Below are 18,528 nucleotides of genomic sequence, written 5' to 3'. Positions count from 1 at the left end.
ACATGACAACAACAAAATAATCAAATTGCTGATTAGTAACAGAATTTACAAAAACATATGAAAGAAAGAAGTCAAAACAGAACAGCATCATCTAAAAGCTCTCTGAAAAGCCCAATTACTGTGGAACTTGAGTCCCTGGGAAGTACCTGAGGTGTGGGACAATAGGCTCCCATTCCCCCTGTGTTGGGGCCTTGATCTCCCTCCAGTAATCGTTTATGGTCCTGTGCTGGAGGCATGGGGGCCACTGTCCTCCCATCAGTGAAACACAGACACTATGGAGAAAACAAAATAGTCCACTTAAGTAAATGCCAAAAAAGGTAAAAAAATAACCTAAGAAGGTGAGTTATGTACCTCAACTCTTCTTTGCATAAAATTATTTCAGAAGAAAAATTAATGCATAAATCATTCCAAACTATAGAAAATCTCATATAGTCAGCTTCTAGAAGATATGTAATTTTTTAGATAAATCAGGGAAAAAACAAGCTACTCTCCAAGTAAAATATCTTAACCCTTTTCCCTTGAAATTTGCAAGCATTAAAGCTCTACTTAAGGGAACACATTTCACTACTTACTGTATAATAAAATGTATGTAAAAGAAAAAGCATGAATGTACCTCAATAATGTAAAATATAAATCCAAGGGCCACCACTAGACACTGGAGATGATTTTAAAAAGATATATTTTTTCATTTGTATCCTGAATACTAAACATACACAAATTCCTTTTTATCTGAACAAGTTATAGTATAAGGTGCAACAACCAGATTAATCAAGTCTTTCTTGGGTACACTGATCAGATAACATCTTTTTATATGCTATAAATCCCAAAAAAGATGAATATACGTACAGACACCTCTTCTCCTTCAAGAAGTTCTTCAACAACAATTGTTTCTCCAGCTGCTCCAAAAGCTTTATCCTAAATTATAGGTTAAACAAAAAGCCAAAATAAAACCAAACAAACAAAAAACAACTTGGTAAATTATAAGCTTTTAGTATTTACTTTTTTTTTTTTTTTTTAAAGAGAGAGTGAGAGAGAGGGAGAAAGAGAGAGAATTTTAATATTTATTTTTTAGTTTTTGGCGGACACAACATCTTTGTTTGTATGTGGTACTGAGGATCGAACCTGGGCTGCACACATCCCAGGCAAGCGTGCTAGCGCTTGAGCCACATCCCCAGCCCTTTACTTGATTTTTGTCATTGCACCATTTGAATTACAAATCATACTATGTATTATATCAATATGTGATTTTTTCTTTTCCTTTCTGAAAGACTCAAAAGAATGTTTGAGTGTTTCCTATTTTTAACGTGACAAAGATGTGGAATGCACAATGCTACAGATGAACTGCACAACAAACACATTACCAATACTTACCTGAAGATTTGGTTTTCCATTTGGAATAGAGGAAAAGCAGTTGTTTTCATTATCACCATTTAATCTCCATCTTAATTATAACTGTATATGTTTGCCTATATACTATATTCTAAATGCCTACAAAAGCTTTCTCTAAGGGGGTAAAATCAAAACAACCCAGATGGATCACGATAGAAAAAAGTATATTCATTGCTCCATTTCTCTTAGACTTGGGACACGCGGGACAAAGATGATAGTCCTCATGAATGATTTGAGATATATATGTTCTATGGCCTAAGGATTTTCTACCTTTCAGTAGCAGAAAACAAAGGATGTTAGAACTTACTTCAACAGAATGAGTTATGGTTTAATTATTAGTGTGGATCTGTAAGAACTATTCTATAAAAATGAATTATAATACATAGTATGATAAAAAATAACTTCGCTGTGTTTTCCTTCTCTTTGTTTGTGGAGGTGTGTGGTGTATTGGAAATTGAATCCAGGGCCTTGCTCATGGTAGGTATCCACTATCATTGAGCCACGTTCCCAGCCCCAGAGTTTCCTTATTTTGAGGTACACATTGTAATCTTTTTTTTTCCAACTTTTGAAAAAAATATTTTTGTTGTAGATGGACACAATACCTTTATTTTATTTACTATTTATTTTTATGCGGGGCTTAGGATTAAACCCAATGCCTCACACATGCTAGGCAAGGGTTCTATCACTGAGCCATGATCATAGCCCCAACATTTTGTAACTTAAGAGTATTTATCTGGTATGAATAGAAAAGGAAACTTTCAGAAGAACCAGTTTACCTGCATGATCTCCTGTACAGCTTTGCAGGCTTCCTCTTTGCTCTTTGCAACAATCACTCCTTTCCCAGCTGCAAGACCACTGGCCTTCACAACCAAAGCAGGGAAGTCCGCACTACAAAGCAGAGCAATCTTCAATATCCCATAAATGCTTATAACTCAACATTTAAAAATGTTTTAGGATTCTATAATAATATACTGTAGCAACAACTGAAAAGCAGAAAAAAAAATCACTTATCATTCTAAAGTCATCTTGACATACTTCCTGCCAGGACTTTTTTTCATAAGCATTCCTTTATAGCTGTGATCATAGACTATATCTATCTATCTATCTATTCTTTTTTTCACTTTCCATGAGATCACACAGGCAAAATCTCTAGAGGAATAAGCAGATGCATAGAGTAGACATGAAATGATCTTTAAGACAGAAAGTAGTGAATCTCATTTAAGTAAAAGATGTGGCTGTATAAACCAACAAAAGCATGGACACAGAAAATTTTTGGAAGCCAAGACAAGTAATCATGGAATGGGACTGGGTCTGGAAGAAGGCTTACCCAAAGTAAGTAACAAAACTGTTACTTACCCAAGGCATCTGGCTACTAGGAAATATTAATATTCAGTGTCTAAGAAACCCTGTAAGATGAAGAATGAATAAAGAATGAACTTGACCCAAATGAAAGGAAAACATATTGGGTAGTAGAGAATGTCAACAAAAAGAGGGCAAAGATTTGTCTAATGATATTCACTCATTTTCAATGTTTTCTTTTTCTTCTTCTTCTTTTTTTTTCAAAATATTTATTTTTTAGGTGTAGATGGACACAACACAATGCCTTTTATTTTTATGTGGTGCTGAGGATCCAACCCTGGTCCCGCCCATGTTAGGTGAGCACTCTACCGCTGAGCCACAATCCCAACTCAATCAATGTTTTCCAAATATATAAGAGAACAAAGAATGTTTAATTTTAAGATTAGGATGGAGCAGTGGCGGCAGACGACCAAGTGATGATTCTTCACTCTGGTTAATTATTTATGACAAAAGTCAAGAACATTTATATTATAAGATACCTCTGTGCTTTTCAGTTTGGTTGTGAAAAGAGTGCATGACTTAACAAAACTAAACATATTTTCCCTCCCAGGAACTACTCAGTAATAATTATTAAAATTTCATCTTTTTATAATGTCACAGATTTTATAATCTTATTTTGGTGTTGGAAAAATTTGGTATTGGAAAAAGGTAACTTAACTAACATTTATTGAAAATATGTTCCTTCCTTCCTTTCTCCCCACGCCCCCTTCCTTCTTTGTGGTGTCAGGGATTGAACCCAAGGATTTGCACATGCTAGGCAAGTGCTATACCACTGAGCTACCTCCTCAGCTACAAATAATTTCTTTTATAATTATTTTATTATAAACTCATGATAACCTAAGAACCAACCATTATATTTCAACATAAAAGTGATTTTATATGTAAATATCCTAATTCAACAACTCCCCTTCATAGGCAGCCTTCCACCTACCTCATAATGAAGCTACAGGCCTCTTCAGGTTTGGTGAAAGCTCTCCATTGTGCAGTTGGGATTCTGTGTCGGTTCATAAACTCTTTGGCAAATCTTTTGCTGGACTCTAACTGAGCTGCTTCTGCTGTGGGGCCAAAACATCGCACTCCTGCAGAGGTCAGGTCCCCAACAATTCCTATCAAAGCAGACAGTCAGTTAGGGGACCAAAGATCTCTCTTTAGAAGTTTTAGACTGAATACGAATTAGGATTAGACCAAATCACTTTATACAAGGCAGGTAGATAACTGGTGGCAGAGGATAACTAAGTTTTTCATACTGTCTACTACTTATAAGCAATAGGCCACTAAGAGGTGATTCAAATCCAGCAGAAAAACCAGGCATGTTAGCACGTGCCTATAGTCCCAGTCACTGGGAAGACTGGGGTAGGAGGATCACTTAAGCCCATAAGTTTGAAACTGACCTGGTCAACACTTTAAGGAAAAAAAAAAAAAAAAAGAGTAGGGCACAGTGGTGCATACCTGTAATCCTAGCATCCTAGCAACTCAGGAGGCTAAGGTATTAGGAAAGCAAGTTCGAGGCCAGCCTCAGGAGCTTAGCAAGTCCCTAGGCAACTTAATGAGATCCTGTCTCAAAATAAAAAATACACAGGGCTAGGGATGTGGCTCAGTGGTATAGTACCTTTGGGTTCAATCCCCAGTACCGAAAAACAAAAACAAAACAGCAAAATTTGTTGTATTTGTTGTATTTAAATAGACACCAGAATAGATCAAAGATATATAAAATGTTTCTCATGATTACAAATTGGAGCCCTATCTCATTATTGACATTTGGGAAAAGAAAAATCTAGAATTCATAAATTTCAAGACCAAAGTTCTTTTTCTACTATTAAAAGTCCTCATCTGTAACAGATACAACATCTCACCTCTAGAAGTCAAATTCTGATTATCTGCCTTTTTAATAAATACAAATGAAACTTACCAGCAGCCAGAGGTGCCTCTGGTCCAACAACTACAAATTCAATTTTCTCATCTTTGCAGAATTTAGCAAGGGCAGTGTGATCAGTGATCGAGATATCTATGAAAAGAAAACACAAACACACATTTATGAAAACACTTTTTCAGTAAACTAAGTCCTGTACTTAGTAAACTAACTTTTAACTAAAAATTAAGTACTATATTTCAGGCTATTAAGTGTGGTTTTCTTCTTCTTTTTTGGTACCAGGGATTGAACTGAGGGCACTCAACAACTGAGCCACATCCCAGCCCTATTTTGTATTTTATTTAGAGATAAGGTCTCACTGAATTGCTTAGCACCTTGCCTCACTGTTGCTGAGACTGGCTTTGAACTCACAATTCTTCTGTTTCAGCCTCCCTAGCTGCTAGGATTATAGGCCTCTGCCCCCCTTTTTCAAATATTTATTTTTTTAGTTGTAGTTGGACACAATATACTTATTTTATTTATTTATCTTTATGTGGTGCTAAGGATGAAATCCAGGGCCTCTCACATGCTAGGCGAGCGCTCCACCTCTGAGCCACAACCCCAGTTCCAGCTCCAGCCCTTTTTGACACAGGCTATCACTGAATTGTTTAGGGCCTTGCTAAGTTGCTGAGGCTAGCTTTGAACTCATGATCTTTCTGCCTCAGCTTCTAGAGCCAGTGGGATGGGATTACAGGTGTGGGTCACCGTGTTCATCTCTTGGTTTTCTTTTATTGGTACAAATGACAGGTTCACCAAGAGAAATTCTATTTTCAGTGCATTTGGCAAGTAACATAGCTCAGTTGTCTGTTATCATTGGTATGATGAAAATACCAATAAGCTTCCCACAAAGCTGTAAATCATGGTTATATCACCAGTGTTGAATGTATAGTAAACAAACAACCAATCACAGAATGTACTCAGAAACTGGTCCTTAATGTCCTTCATTCAAGAGTTACTGAGAACTCACTAAGTGTTAGGTATTGCTATAGGCCCTGGCAGTATGATCAATGCCATCTTAAGTCCTTAGACTTAGGATGCTTATAACTCACTGTGGAGTTCTACACAATACACACGTACACAAACATGTACAAATTAAAAAAATTTGATATGAGGTGAATTGTATGGCTGGTTGAGTGGTAGGGTCTCAGCAGAGCTGTTTAAAGAACTTCATGAGGATTGATATTTATAAGACTCTCTTCTGCAAGTTCAGAGGTCAGGTTCTCAATCTACAGAAACTACCTGAGTGTAGAAAGGATAGAATACACTGCACCTTGGGTTAGTATCTCCATATACAAGTAAATCAAGCAGGGTCAACCAAATCAATACAGGAGAGGTAGCAAGAGAACCCATCTAACCTCAATTACTGCAAATGGCAGCAGTCTTATGACAACTTGGGAGATTTTGATGGGCTTGTCTCTATGAACTCAATTGCATATAGATAAAATATGCTGCTTCAATAAACAAAGATCCCAGAAAAGGAGATATTTTATTTTTTGCCTTCTGAAAATTGTTAAAAAAGCTGGGCATAGTAGTGCATCCCTATAACTAGTGATCTGGGAGGCTAAGACAGGAGAATTTTGAGTTCAAGGATAGTCTCAGGAACTTAGGAGATCCTGTCTCAAAAATAAAAAACGGCTGGGGAGATGGCTCAGTGGTTAAGCATCCTTGGGTTCAATTCCCAGGTCAAAAAACAAAACAAAACAAAACAAAACAAACAAACAAAAGAAAACCATTGTTGGTATTAATTACATGCAAGTATCTTCTTAGTTTGTGGCTTGTTGTGTCTATATTCTTCTGGCCATAAATATCATGTGTCACATAAGGTGCACATAATGCAAACTAAGACAGATAAGTTCCTTGTTCTCCTAGAGTTTACATCTTACGGATTATATTCTAGTAGGGGCAAGGGAAAGGATGATAGAGATTGATAAAAGAAATAAATACAGTAGGGGATGGGGATATAACTCTGTTTTAGAGTGCTTGCCTTGCATGCACAAGGCCCTGGGTTCAATCACGGCGCCACCAAAAAAATTGTAAAAATAAACAAACAAACAGACAAACAAACACAATGGTTCATAATCAGAAAACAGGACACACAGTGAACAAATGCTTTACTTGGAAACTTTAAGATCCTTTGAAGGGGTAACACTGAAGTTGACCCAAAGTGATTAGAAGCCCATCATGTAGGGGAGGAAATAAATTTCAAGGCAGTTAGCTGTGTTTGAAAAACTGGCAGGGCAGCATTGATGCAGTTTAGTGAAAAAAAGATACAAAAGACCAGGCTGGAACTGCAGGTGGAAACCAGATTGCAGAAAGGTTTTGTAAGGCAAGGTGAGAAATCTTGAGTCATATTCCAAGTACTATGAATAATTTAATACAGCATATGAACTGATCATTTTTTAAGTTAGAACTGTTAGGAAACTGACCTTTGATAGTACTGTTCAACCTCTCATTTCCAAAAATACATATCAAAATGCCTTTAAACTACTTAGGAATTAAACTAGAAATCTTGCAACTTCTAGAAGAAAACAGGGGGTCAACACTTCACCATAAAGGTGCTGGCACCGACTTCCTTAACAAGACCACCAAAGCACAAGAAATATAACCAAGAATCAATAAGTGGGATGCCATCAAACTAAAAAGCTTCTGCAGAGCAAAGGAAATGATTAAGAGCATGGAGAGTGAGCCTACAGAATGAAAAATATCTTGGCCAGCTACTACTCCAATATGAGATTAATACCCAGAATGTATAAAAACTCAAAAAGACACCAAAAAACCAAATAACCTTATCAATAAATGGGCAAAACAACTGAATAGAAACTTCTCAAAAGAAGAAACACAAATGGCCAAAAATGTCAGGCATGGTGGTATATGCCTGTAATCCCAGCTGCTTGGGAGACTGACACAGGAGGATTGCAAGTTCAAAGCCTGCCTCAGCAATTTAGTGAGAACCTGTCTCAAAATAAAAAATAAAAAGGGCTGGGGATGTGGCTCAGTGGATCATCCCTGGAACAGAAAAGCAAAAAATACATGAAAAAATGTTCAACATCTCTAGCAATCAGATAAATGCAAATCAAAACTATACTAAGATTTCACCTTACTCCAGCCAGAATGGCAATGATCAAGAATACAAACAATACTACATGATGTACATTGTTGGTAGGACTACCATTTTGGAAAGCAGTATGGAGATTCCTCAAAAAACTAGAGATGGAACCATTAGAGGACCCAGCTATCTCATGCCCTGGTATTTCCCTCATAGTTCTAAAACAGGCATATTATTGCAATACACCACCTCAATGTATAAAGCAGTACAATTCATGGCAGCTAAATTATGGAATCAATCAAGATGTCTGTCAATAGATGAATGGATTAACAAAATGTTGTATACATATGTACAATGGAGTTCTATTCAGCCATAAAGAAGAATAAAATTATGGTATTTTTTCAGTAAATGGAGAAAATCATGCTAAATGAAATAAGCCAAACTCAGAAACTCAAAGGTCAAAAGTTTTCTCTCAACCGTGGAAGCTGGAGTAAACTAAAGGAACAGGGAAGGGAAGAACAGGATAACACAAAGGGAAGATCAATAATATAGAAGGAGATCGAGTAGCAGAGTGGAGGGATGGGAAATGAGAGGCAATGCAGAGTGAATTCTTAAAAATATTACATCAAGTGCATATGTAAATATATCACAGGGAATTTCATCTTTATGCATAAATAAAAAGGAATCAATCAACTATAAAAAAATAAATAGGTGAAAGGAAGTCTAGTAGAGTAGAGGAGGAAGAACCGGGAGGGAGGGAGGACAGGAAGGAAAACGGGGAGGGGATCATGAACTAAAACTGAATCTCATGCATGTATGAGTTTGCATGGAGGAGCCCAACTACTATGTATAACTATAAAGCTCTTAAAAAAAAAAAGACTTCAAATTATATTTGGCATTTGCTACCTTTTCAATGGATGTATTTCTTAAGATTTAAAATAATTTAAGATAATGAAATGCCATATTCTTTTTTTATTAGATCTTTTGGGAAAATACCAAGGAGTAGGATAGCTGGGTCATGAAATGCCACATTCTGAACAAAAGGCTACCTTACATTTATAATATATGTCAGATATTCAAATTACCACATAAATTAAGAAAAGCATTCAAACTTGAATAGCAATCTACCATTAGTATTATAAAGGACAAAGGTGGTTGACAATTTATCATTAACAGATAGTAATTATTATTTCCCATTTTTGTAACACAATTACCAGTATTTGAAATCTTTTCAGAGCAGGCAGTGCCTGCATTTCCTGGGGCAACAAGCACTTGTTTGACATGATGAGACTGTGCAAGCTTCCAGGCTAGCGCATGTTCCCTTCCGCCACTGCCAATGACAAGTACTCGGGCTGCCATCGCTGTCTGTAAAGCAGGAATTCAAAGGAAAATGAACCTCTGAAGCAAGAAAATCATAGTTATGTATGATTTTATGCATTTTAGAATGCATGTGCTTTACATACCACAAATATTATTTAATCGTTATCTAAATGAGTCAAGTAAATAATTTGTACTCAAATGATATTTTCACCTACTAATTCATTTTTTAAAAAATTGTCATTAATAATTTGAGAAAAATGACCGTAGTCATAGGGTAAGGGGGGATTCTAAACATAAGGAAGACCGGCTTAGAGACCTAGATTAAGTCATGGTGATGTGGCTTCTGTTATGGTTTAGGTGTTCCCCAAGGTTTCAAGTATTGAAATTTAATCCCCATTGTGAGCTATTAGCAAAGTGGAAATGTAATCCAACTATGGTGGTTACAGGCAGAGTTTCTGGAAGGTGATTAAGTTTAGAAAAGATCATTGGGGTGGAGACCCCACCCTAATGAACGACCTTTTCTAAACCTAGGTGGTTTTATAAGAGGGCCAGACTGGAGACACACACATATATTTATGTGTACCAGTTTGGCTATTGCCACACATGCTCTGTGCCACTTAAGGACTTTACCAACAAGAAGCTGATCATCAGATGGGGCCCTCTGACCTTGCACTTCCAGAACTGTGAGCTAATAAAACTCTTTTCTTCATAACTTATTCAGTCTGTAATATTATATGCAACAGAAAACAGTAATGTAGTTCCTTATCTGAGAAACAATATCCTATAAGCTCTCTTCTCTAGCTTCATTTTAGGAAGATTTAATAATCATCAAAGCCTTAATAAGAAAAAAATGATTGTTTGATTGATCTTAAGAGACTGGAGTCTTACTATGTTGCCTAGGCAGCCCCATACTTTTAGGCTCAAGTGATCCTCCTGCACCAGCCTTCCAAGTAACTGGGACTGTAGGCATCCACGCTGACACTTAAATTTAGACCCCAAATTCAAAATCTGTTTCTAAACGTTGAGACTGTATAGACAACTTTATGATAAAGTTATCACAAATTGAAAGAAATATTAAAGACTGGGGTCAGCAAATTTCATCTGTAAAGGACCATATAGTAAATATTTGAGGGGTATGTGCTGTGTCCAAACTACCAACTGTCTATGGTGACATGAGAGGAGATATAGACAATACACTGAAAGGTGAACATGCCAATATCCAGAAAAACTTAACTTTATAAAACAGGCAGCAGGACAAAAGTATTATTTGCCTACCAGGGCTCTAGGCAGTAGGAAGCCACCTGAAAGTTTGTAACAAAATAGATAAAACAATAAAAATTTTTATTTTATGTACAAACAATATAATTTTTATCACATGTGATAAAAACATTATCCACCATCCCCAAACCATTCTTATTTGGTGGGCTGAAAAATAGCCAGCAGAAAAATAGGTGCAGTGGCGCACACCTGTAATCCCAGTGACTTGGGAGGCTGAGGCAGGAGGATCACTAAGTTCTAGGCAGCCTTACCAAGTTAGGCCCTAAGCAACATAGATAAACCAGGTCAAAAAAGAGCTGGGGATGTAGGTCAGTGGCAAAGTATGCCTGGGTTCAACTGCCATACAGGGGGGAAAAAAATGCAAAAAAGCAAGCAAGCAAGCAGGCAGCAGAGGGATTTGGCAGGAGGGAGTTGTAGTTTGCTGACTTCTGATTTAGGAAGTTTGTGTGCTATGTTTGAAATCTGATAGAGAAGGCAAAAATCAATTTAAACACCTCTTAGTTTTGGTATTTGTGTGACCTTGGTTGTGTAAAGATTAATTGAAATGACATTTATAAAATATTAATACTACTTATAGAACTTAGGGGTTGTAAATGCAAACTTGTTACAATTACTTCTTTCACCCACATTCATATTTTGGAATAGAAACAATTTATCAAATCATTACACTAGGAGGAAAAAAAGTGGCTGGGGGTATGGCTTAGTAGTATAGTATTCAGCAGAAGCCCTGAGTTCAATTCCCAGAACAAAAAACAAAGGAAAAAACTTCACAAAAGAATAAATAATTTGCCACATTAATTTACTAATTTTCAAAAGACATCTAACTATGTAGAAGGCATGATGGTACCAGGATAAAGAAACTGAAATTGATAACTTCCTGTAAGATGCTAAAACTACATACACAAAGGAAAATTTAAGCCTTTAATATTAAAAAGCCATTTTTTAAAAGCACTTACCTCATGCCAGGTGCCATTCTAAACTTTTCAAGAATTACCTTACTTGATCTGCATAAGATGAGGTAGATACTACTATTATTGCTACTTTACTGAAAAAGATGGAAGCCCAGTTAGATTATATAAATTGCTGGAGGTCACACAGCTAAGATGGTGCAGATTCTGGATTCCAAATGAAGCCATTTTTCTTTAGATACTTTTCAGACAACAATTAACATGATTAGCATTATAAACTTATGGGGGAAAATCCTGCTAAATTAGTCTCAGAAAGAAAAGCTATTTTAATTCAACCAAAAATAGACATTTTATGTGCTATGTGCATTGAAATATCTGAAAGAAACATATCTCTAAATCTACAGAAAATATCACATATTTGTTTGAATAAGACTGGCAGTTTAAGAAAAATTTCCTGCTTACTTTACATACAGAATCTATGAAACAGCAGTGCTAGCCAGCTGAAAGGTACATCAGGATTAGGCAAGAAGCTTGGGCTCCAGAAGTCGCTTTTCCTCACTCTTTACTAGCTGGGAAACCTTGAGGGACTTAAGCTTGGGCCTCAGTGATTAGAATGGGTAACCTACAACGAGAACAGCAGAGCCAGAGAAGGCCACTTTAAAGAATTTGGGGAATAACGTACAAACACAAGTGGATCAAATTAGCTAGTGACAACGGACGCACAACGAGACAAGTGATGAGTATATCAATTTTGGGTTATCGCCTGAAAAAAGCATAAAGACACAAACAGGCCTGGCCCTATTCGCAGGGAAAGTGATAGCTCACGTGTAAACCTCCATTAACAATGCAAAGCACATGGCCAAGTCCCCAGCCACCGTATTTCAAAACAAGACGAAAATTTCTACAGCCAAGCGTGTTTCTACAATTCCACTCAGTTCCTGAAAGTAAATCCCCAGCCAAAGCATAAACGTGGTCTAAAAGCCGAGGGAGCTTACGCACCTATACCCACGGCCAAGCCGCTCGCACTCGCTGCTCGCCGGAAGTGGCCCGGGACTCCGCGCGCCCGCCCCTCACCCGCTTCCCTCCCCATTGGTCGCCTGGCCTGGGTCCCTGGTCCAGGCAATCAGTAGGGCTCCTTCCCCCTCGGGCGCGGCTTGAGCCTGCTTGGGACCACAGCCTGACCAAAGCTTGTTTACAGTGGGTCACTGTAGTGGGAGCTGCCACGTAACTTCTCCATCCCTCCCCGGGAGCCTCCTGAGCTCTGTGGGAGTGCCCAGACGCCCAAGCCACGTTTGGCTGCTTGTGGGCAGTTCGCGAAAGTCAGAGCTGACCAGCTACTGCGGGGACAGTCTGATGACCTGCTCGGCTCCTAGGAGCCCAGAATGCACTAGGCTTTTGAGCGCAGGACCTCCAGCCTGTTGCTAAAAAAATTATCCGAATATAGGAGGCAGGGGAGAAAGCCGGGATAGAAACGTTAATCGTGTTCACAGCACAGAGGGAACCCGGACTCTAGTTCCTTCCCGTTTGCATCTCCCTGACTAAACTCAAGTCGGCGCCACTAGCAAACACTAGGAGCTCTAGTACAAGCACCATGTTGCGTTTTTTTTTTTTTCCTCGTTCCTCATGGAATTTCATCTCAGACATTCAGACGCGACCGCAAATCTCCTAAAGCCCCTCAAAACTGTTGGGGGGCCGACAACAGAAGCTGACAGGGATCTCTAGGGAGACTTCTGTAATGGCGCCTGCGTCAGATACTAACATGGCGGACTTAGTCGTGCGCGGCGCAAACGTCAGCAGCTCTCCCCCAGCCGCTCGGAAACAGAGCAGGAGAGCGGGACCGTGCCCACTGATTGGTCCGTTGGCGGAGCGTGCCGGTCTGGGCGCTCCCACACGAACCAATCAGGAAGGCGAGAGAAGGAATTGGCCGCTGCGCCTCCTCCCGAGGCATGCTGGGAGCCTGGAGGACTAGCGAGGAGGAGTTGAGAGAACGGAGCGGACGCCATGGCGGCCGACATCGAGCAGGTTTTTAGGTCTTTCGTGGTCAGTAAATTCCGGGAAATCCAACAGGAGCTTTCCAGGTAAATACCTCCCTGACTTTTCTGCTCCCAAAGGGCTGCTAGGCCCCCCGCCTTAGGCTTCCATGGTACCTTTCTTCAGAGACGCCGTCGTTCCTCGGCTCAGGCCCCGCTACGGCCCCGCCTGGGCCTGGGATCCATTTTCCGGGCCCTCCCCCCCAACCCTCCATCCGCTCGTTCCCTTTTCCCCGAGAAACTTCGCCTTTTCGGTGGCAGTTTCAGACGCCTCCTTTTTTACAGAGTTTAGACGCTCACCCTTCTCGGCCGCTTGCTCGCCCCTTACCCTTTAGCGACTGGTAGGCCTACTTGTCCACCAGGGACGGGCCTAGTCCTTCCTCAGCCCCTCCTCCGCCGCCGCCTCTCCCCTCCCCCTCTCCGCCTCCGCGGATTTCGCCGGCCGGTGTCTGTGACCGGAAAGGGTCTCTAACGGCCGTTTCTTGGGTAATCTTAAATCCGCTCTATTATTGCCAGCTTCACACCGTTTGGGGGCCGGGAGCCATTAATTCTGCTATTCGGGCCCAGTATTCTGTGTTTTCCACCAGGCAGCATTCTAACAGATTAGAGATTTAAGTGAAAATGCCGCAAATTGATATTGGCCAACTTGTGAAATATCCGAGAAGAGGATGGACTGGGTCTTGGAAATACCGATGATTACTAGATTTTTGACAGTTGGAAAGTGGACTTTGTGTCTAGACCAATTTTTTTTCTTGCTACCCCTACCTCAGTTGACATATTTGATCAGCAAGCTAGTTTTGCTATTTCTGATAGACTTTACATAGGTCACTTTGGTTTCACGAAATTTAAAGATGGAGAGATCTCCAGAGTAGTTGTTTACCGAGAAAGGAAAATAGTGTGGCTCTTGCTGTTAAGTGGTTGTCTTTTAGTATTTTTTGTTTTGTATGAAATACTCAAAAGTACAGAGGTTGGAAAGAGATCTTGAAAAGTAATTTACCTGTTCTGAGTTACACTGTTTTTGCTAATTGTATTTTAAAAGTTTAGAGCAAGAACAATATGTGAATTTGAAAATAGTCGGAAACGCAATTTAATTAGGTATCTAAATGAACATTATTGGAGGTAATGATGTATTACTGCAACACCTTTTTGCAGAATGTGTTGTTTTTTAAGTGGGAAATATATCTCTCGTTACATTGCTTTTGAACGTTTTGTGATATTGGTAGTGCTTTTTAGGATGAGAAGAGACCTGAGCTAAGGGAAAAAAATAATTGTCTTGGAAACTTTTAAATAGTTGTATGACATCAGTAATTGTGTTTGCTTTGTTTTTATAGCTTTTAAAAGTCAGTCTTTGTGTTAGAAAATGAGCATTTCTTTTGCTGTAAAAAAAATCTAGAAATTATAAAAGGAGAAAAAAACCAACACTACTCTTATTGATGTTATATCCTTTAGTTTTTGCTTGTGTATGCAGATTAGCATGCGTTTTGTTAATGTAATTGTTCTATTTTATTTTTCAACCTGATAGTGCCAAGTAGTTTGTCCATAACAGACTCAAAATTTGGGTTACTCTTCATGGCTGCATAGAATTCCTTTGTAGGAATATATTGAAGGATATTTAAGTGGTTTGAAATTCTCATTGCTTTTCAATATGCAATTAATATCCTGGCAGCTTTTAAGGTGATTAAGATTGCTTTCTGAGCAGACTTTTTAAAATTGTAGTTTTCTGACTTTTAAATATTTGGTAATTATGTGTGTATAAGTGCTCAGGAAAAGTGTAAAATAGTGTTTCATAAAGGCAATCTGAAAGGAATATTAGATAAAGCAGATTATCACTAGGGAAATATTCAGCTCTTTAACACAAGTTAATGTATTATTGGTGTAAAGACAAGATTTAAAAAAAGTTTTTTTAGTTGTAGATGAAAACACAGTATATTTTTATGTGGTGCTGAGGTTTGAAACCAGTGCCTCACACATGCAAGGCAAGTGATTTACCACTGAACTACAGCCCCAACCCAAAGACAAGTTTTTTATTAACCATTTCAGTGAACTGTTTTTTCTCTTTTCCCCATCTACTTTTACGTGCATCTGGGTCATAAAGTGATGTTTAGCTAGTTCAAGTAATTGATCCAGTGTATATAGAAGTGTTTGAGAGTATGGGCTCTGGTTTTGAATACTTGCTTAACTTTTTAGTAGCTATATGATCTTCACTTTAGTTTCTTGTCTTCTCTCTGCCCCATTTCCCTCATTTATAAAATCAGAGTAATAGTGGTCATTTGAGTTTTAGTAGGACTAAATGAGTTGAAAATGTAGAACATGACATGACACTACTTAGTACTCAACAAATGTTTATTATTATTACATGGTTCATTATATTCGAAAATCAAATGTTCCTTAACATTTAGTTAATTACTGAATTTATTTTGACTAGACTTTTATGTGTTTTCAGTTAGCTAAAATTAAAGTAAAATTAATATTGAAATTATTAGATTTCAAAATTTTGCACATTTATATAAAAACAATAAAAATGATTACAAGGTGAAATGTCTTATCTATACTTAAATTCTTCTGACTCTTTGAGTTGAAAGTATGTTAAACCATCTATCATTTTGTTAGTATAAATGAGTTACCACTTGTTTAATGTGAATTTTTTTGAACACCAGAAATTTTTTAATATCAGGAGTTTTGATAATTAGGTATAAATTATGTAAATATTTTTCTTTATAAATTTTATGGCATTTCAGTAACAGCCTTAAACCTGAACAGAGACTACAAATTACTTTTTTTATTCAATGTGTCAGTGGCTAACTTCTGTGTTCCTTGATACTGTTTATTGTAATTGTGACCTGTGCACAGGTGTGGTTTTATTGTGGCCATAGTTTCTACCATAATGTTAGGTCATCTTATTTAAGCTCTTATTAATATTTCTCCCTGGAGAGAAGAATATAGGTAACCAAAACCTCAAGTTATATTTCTGGAATTATTTCATTTAATAAAGGTTTTGCTTAGAAATATGATTTTGTATATATATTTTCTTAACTTTCAGTGCTGAACACTTTGTGTAAAAATGAAAATGTCCCAGCTATGAGTATATCGTATTACGTATGCCTAGTTGCAAATATCTGAAAAAGGAAAAGGGTGAAAGATCATATTAATTGGAACATCAATATTAACTTATTGATTTATCATGTGGTGTGATAAAATGTTAATGAATTTTGAAAAACTTTTCTTGTCAAGTGGAAGGAGTGAAGGCCAGCTGAATGGTGAAACAAATACACCTATTGAAGGAAACCAGGCAGGTGATGCAGGTGCCTCTGCCAGGAGCCTACCAAATGAAGAAATAGTGCAGAAGATAGAGGAAGTGCTTTCTGGGGTCTTAGATACAGAACTACGATATAAGCCAGGTAAGATGGAGATAAATGTCTCAAAATTTTGGTTTTTAAGTTTTTTTAATTTTTTTATTTGAAGGTTAAGTATTATTTCAAAGTTTTTATTGAATCAATTTACTGACGACTTTCTTGGTAAAATTCTCCCTTGAGAACAAAATTATACTGAAACATGAACATTGATGCATTTCTTTGCTTTGCTGGTAGAATATAATTTTTTCTCTTTGATTCAATTTTATAGTGTCTTAGTGCCAGGATTTTTGAATGTGGATTTTTATTGAACAGTTATCTATAAACATCAGATTTGGATGGTGTAGTATCCTGGGTCAAAATTTTTTTTTTTTTTTTTTAAAGATATAACCCTAGGAGGTTTTTATTTTAAAGTCCAGGCTTAGAGATGTCTTGTTTGTACACTCACACCATTTAAAAATACAATGTAAGGGAGTCATTGTATGAATATTTAGATTTTGATTAAATAATTGATATTTACAAGGGAAGGATATATAATTATAAAAAATGATAGTTACTGTCTTTAGGAATTAGGTGTGTGGTATGATCTTTTTTTGTATGTTGTGGTTTAAAAAGCATACACTTTAGTGTTTCTCAGATTTATGGTTCTAGCAACATTTTCTTATCAACCTTTTTTTAACCAATATTTGATGTTATGAAATAAACAATAGAAAGGGATTAGGTTTCTTTTAATCTATGTCTTGTTCTTATCAGTTTATATTTTTCTATAGTCTTAATGGCCAGAATGTCTGATTAGCTTTTTCTGATTTATCTAATTTAATACTGGTATTAGGAAAAATCCCATCTAGTTTAAAATGGAATAAATGATCTTTTCTAGGATATGCAAATTGAAAAAAATGTCTTTTTTTTTTTTTGGTGTGGAGTGAGCTGGGGGTTGAACTCAGCCTCATGCATACTGGGCAAGTGCTCTACCACTGAGTTACATCTCCAGCTCTGAAATGTTCTTTTTTTGTTGGCGGGTGGTTATTGGGGATTGAACTCGGGGGCACTTGACCACCAAGCCACATACCCGGCCCCATCTTTTGTATTTTATTTAGAGACAGGGTCTCACTGAGTTGCTTAGTGCCATGCTTTTGCTGAGGCTGGCTTTGAACTAGCAATCCTCCTACCTCAGCATCCCAAGCCCCTGGGATTACAGGTATGCGCCACCATGCCTGGCTCTGACATATTCTTTCTTTCTTTCTTTATTTTATTTTATTTTATTTTTTTAAGGAGAGAGTGAGAGAGAATTTTAATATTTATTTTTTAGTTATTTGGTGGACACAACATCTTTGTTTGTATGTGGTGCTGAGGATCGAACCTGGGCCGCACGCATGCCAGGCGAGCACGCTACCGCTTGAGCCACATCCCCAGCCCCTCTGACATATTCTTAAATTACATATTAAAGGGTGTAAGAAATTTTTTCCTATTGCTTAGTCATTTTTAGAAGAGTATTCAGGGGAAAATATAGTTTTTAATCAGTGTACAAGTATGAAAAGATGCAATCTAAGTTTTATATTGATGTGTTGCATTTGTTGTTCAGATGTTTGTATTCTGTTTAGAAGTAATTACTATTGTTGAGTTTACCATGTGCCCAGTCTTGTTGGATGCACTAGCATGCACTTCCAACGTTAAACAGTGTGTCAGTAATTTGGATAATGCTATTTATCTACTAACTGATGCACTGATTGAGGATACAAAAGTAGGCATTTTGTTTCAGAGCCAATGTGCCATGTTGCTTCTGGTATAAAAAGGAGTTGTAAAATAATTATAAAAAATAGCCAGGTGCCATGTGCATGCCTGTAATTTCAGTTACTATAATCCCAGTTACTTGGAGGCTGTGGCAGGAGGATTGTAGGGCGTCAGCAATTTAGCAAAACCCTGTCTCCAAATAAAAAAT

At 37.6% G+C, this 18,528-nt stretch overlaps 2 protein-coding genes across 10 annotated transcripts in view; one reads left to right on the top strand and one right to left on the bottom strand.

The window, feature by feature from the left end:
* The window catches only part of Gart (phosphoribosylglycinamide formyltransferase, phosphoribosylglycinamide synthetase, phosphoribosylaminoimidazole synthetase), a 31,963-nt gene extending 18,329 nt beyond the window's left edge, over positions 1-13,634 (bottom strand). Inside the window, exons 1-7 of one of the 5 annotated variants that reach the window (XM_076868709.2) lie at positions 13,568-13,634; positions 8,918-9,068; positions 4,658-4,753; positions 3,680-3,854; positions 2,166-2,277; positions 847-915; positions 147-272 (exon numbers count right to left, since the gene is read on the bottom strand). In XM_076868709.2, coding sequence (XP_076724824.2) covers positions 147-272; positions 847-915; positions 2,166-2,277; positions 3,680-3,854; positions 4,658-4,753; positions 8,918-9,062 — 723 coding nt within the window. In that variant the 5' untranslated portion in view covers positions 9,063-9,068; positions 13,568-13,634. The other 4 variants (XM_076868710.2, XM_076868708.2, XM_076868706.2 and 1 more) reach the window with 4 other exon arrangements.
* Son (SON DNA and RNA binding protein) overlaps positions 13,153-18,528 on the top strand; it is a 32,061-nt gene continuing 26,685 nt past the window's right edge. For all 5 annotated transcript variants that reach the window (XM_076868700.2, XM_076868702.2, XM_076868703.2 and 2 more), the window contains exons 1-2: positions 13,153-13,287; positions 16,471-16,637. In XM_076868700.2, coding sequence (XP_076724815.2) covers positions 13,211-13,287; positions 16,471-16,637 — 244 coding nt within the window. In that variant the 5' untranslated portion in view covers positions 13,153-13,210. The remainder of the gene's footprint in view (positions 13,288-16,470; positions 16,638-18,528) is intronic.

This window comes from Callospermophilus lateralis, chromosome 10 (assembly GCF_048772815.1).
Source record: "Callospermophilus lateralis isolate mCalLat2 chromosome 10, mCalLat2.hap1, whole genome shotgun sequence".
NCBI classification, from domain to species: Eukaryota; Metazoa; Chordata; class Mammalia; order Rodentia; family Sciuridae; genus Callospermophilus; species Callospermophilus lateralis.
Note: the sequence above shows the minus strand (reverse complement) of the source record. Positions and strands in the feature narration are given on the sequence as shown.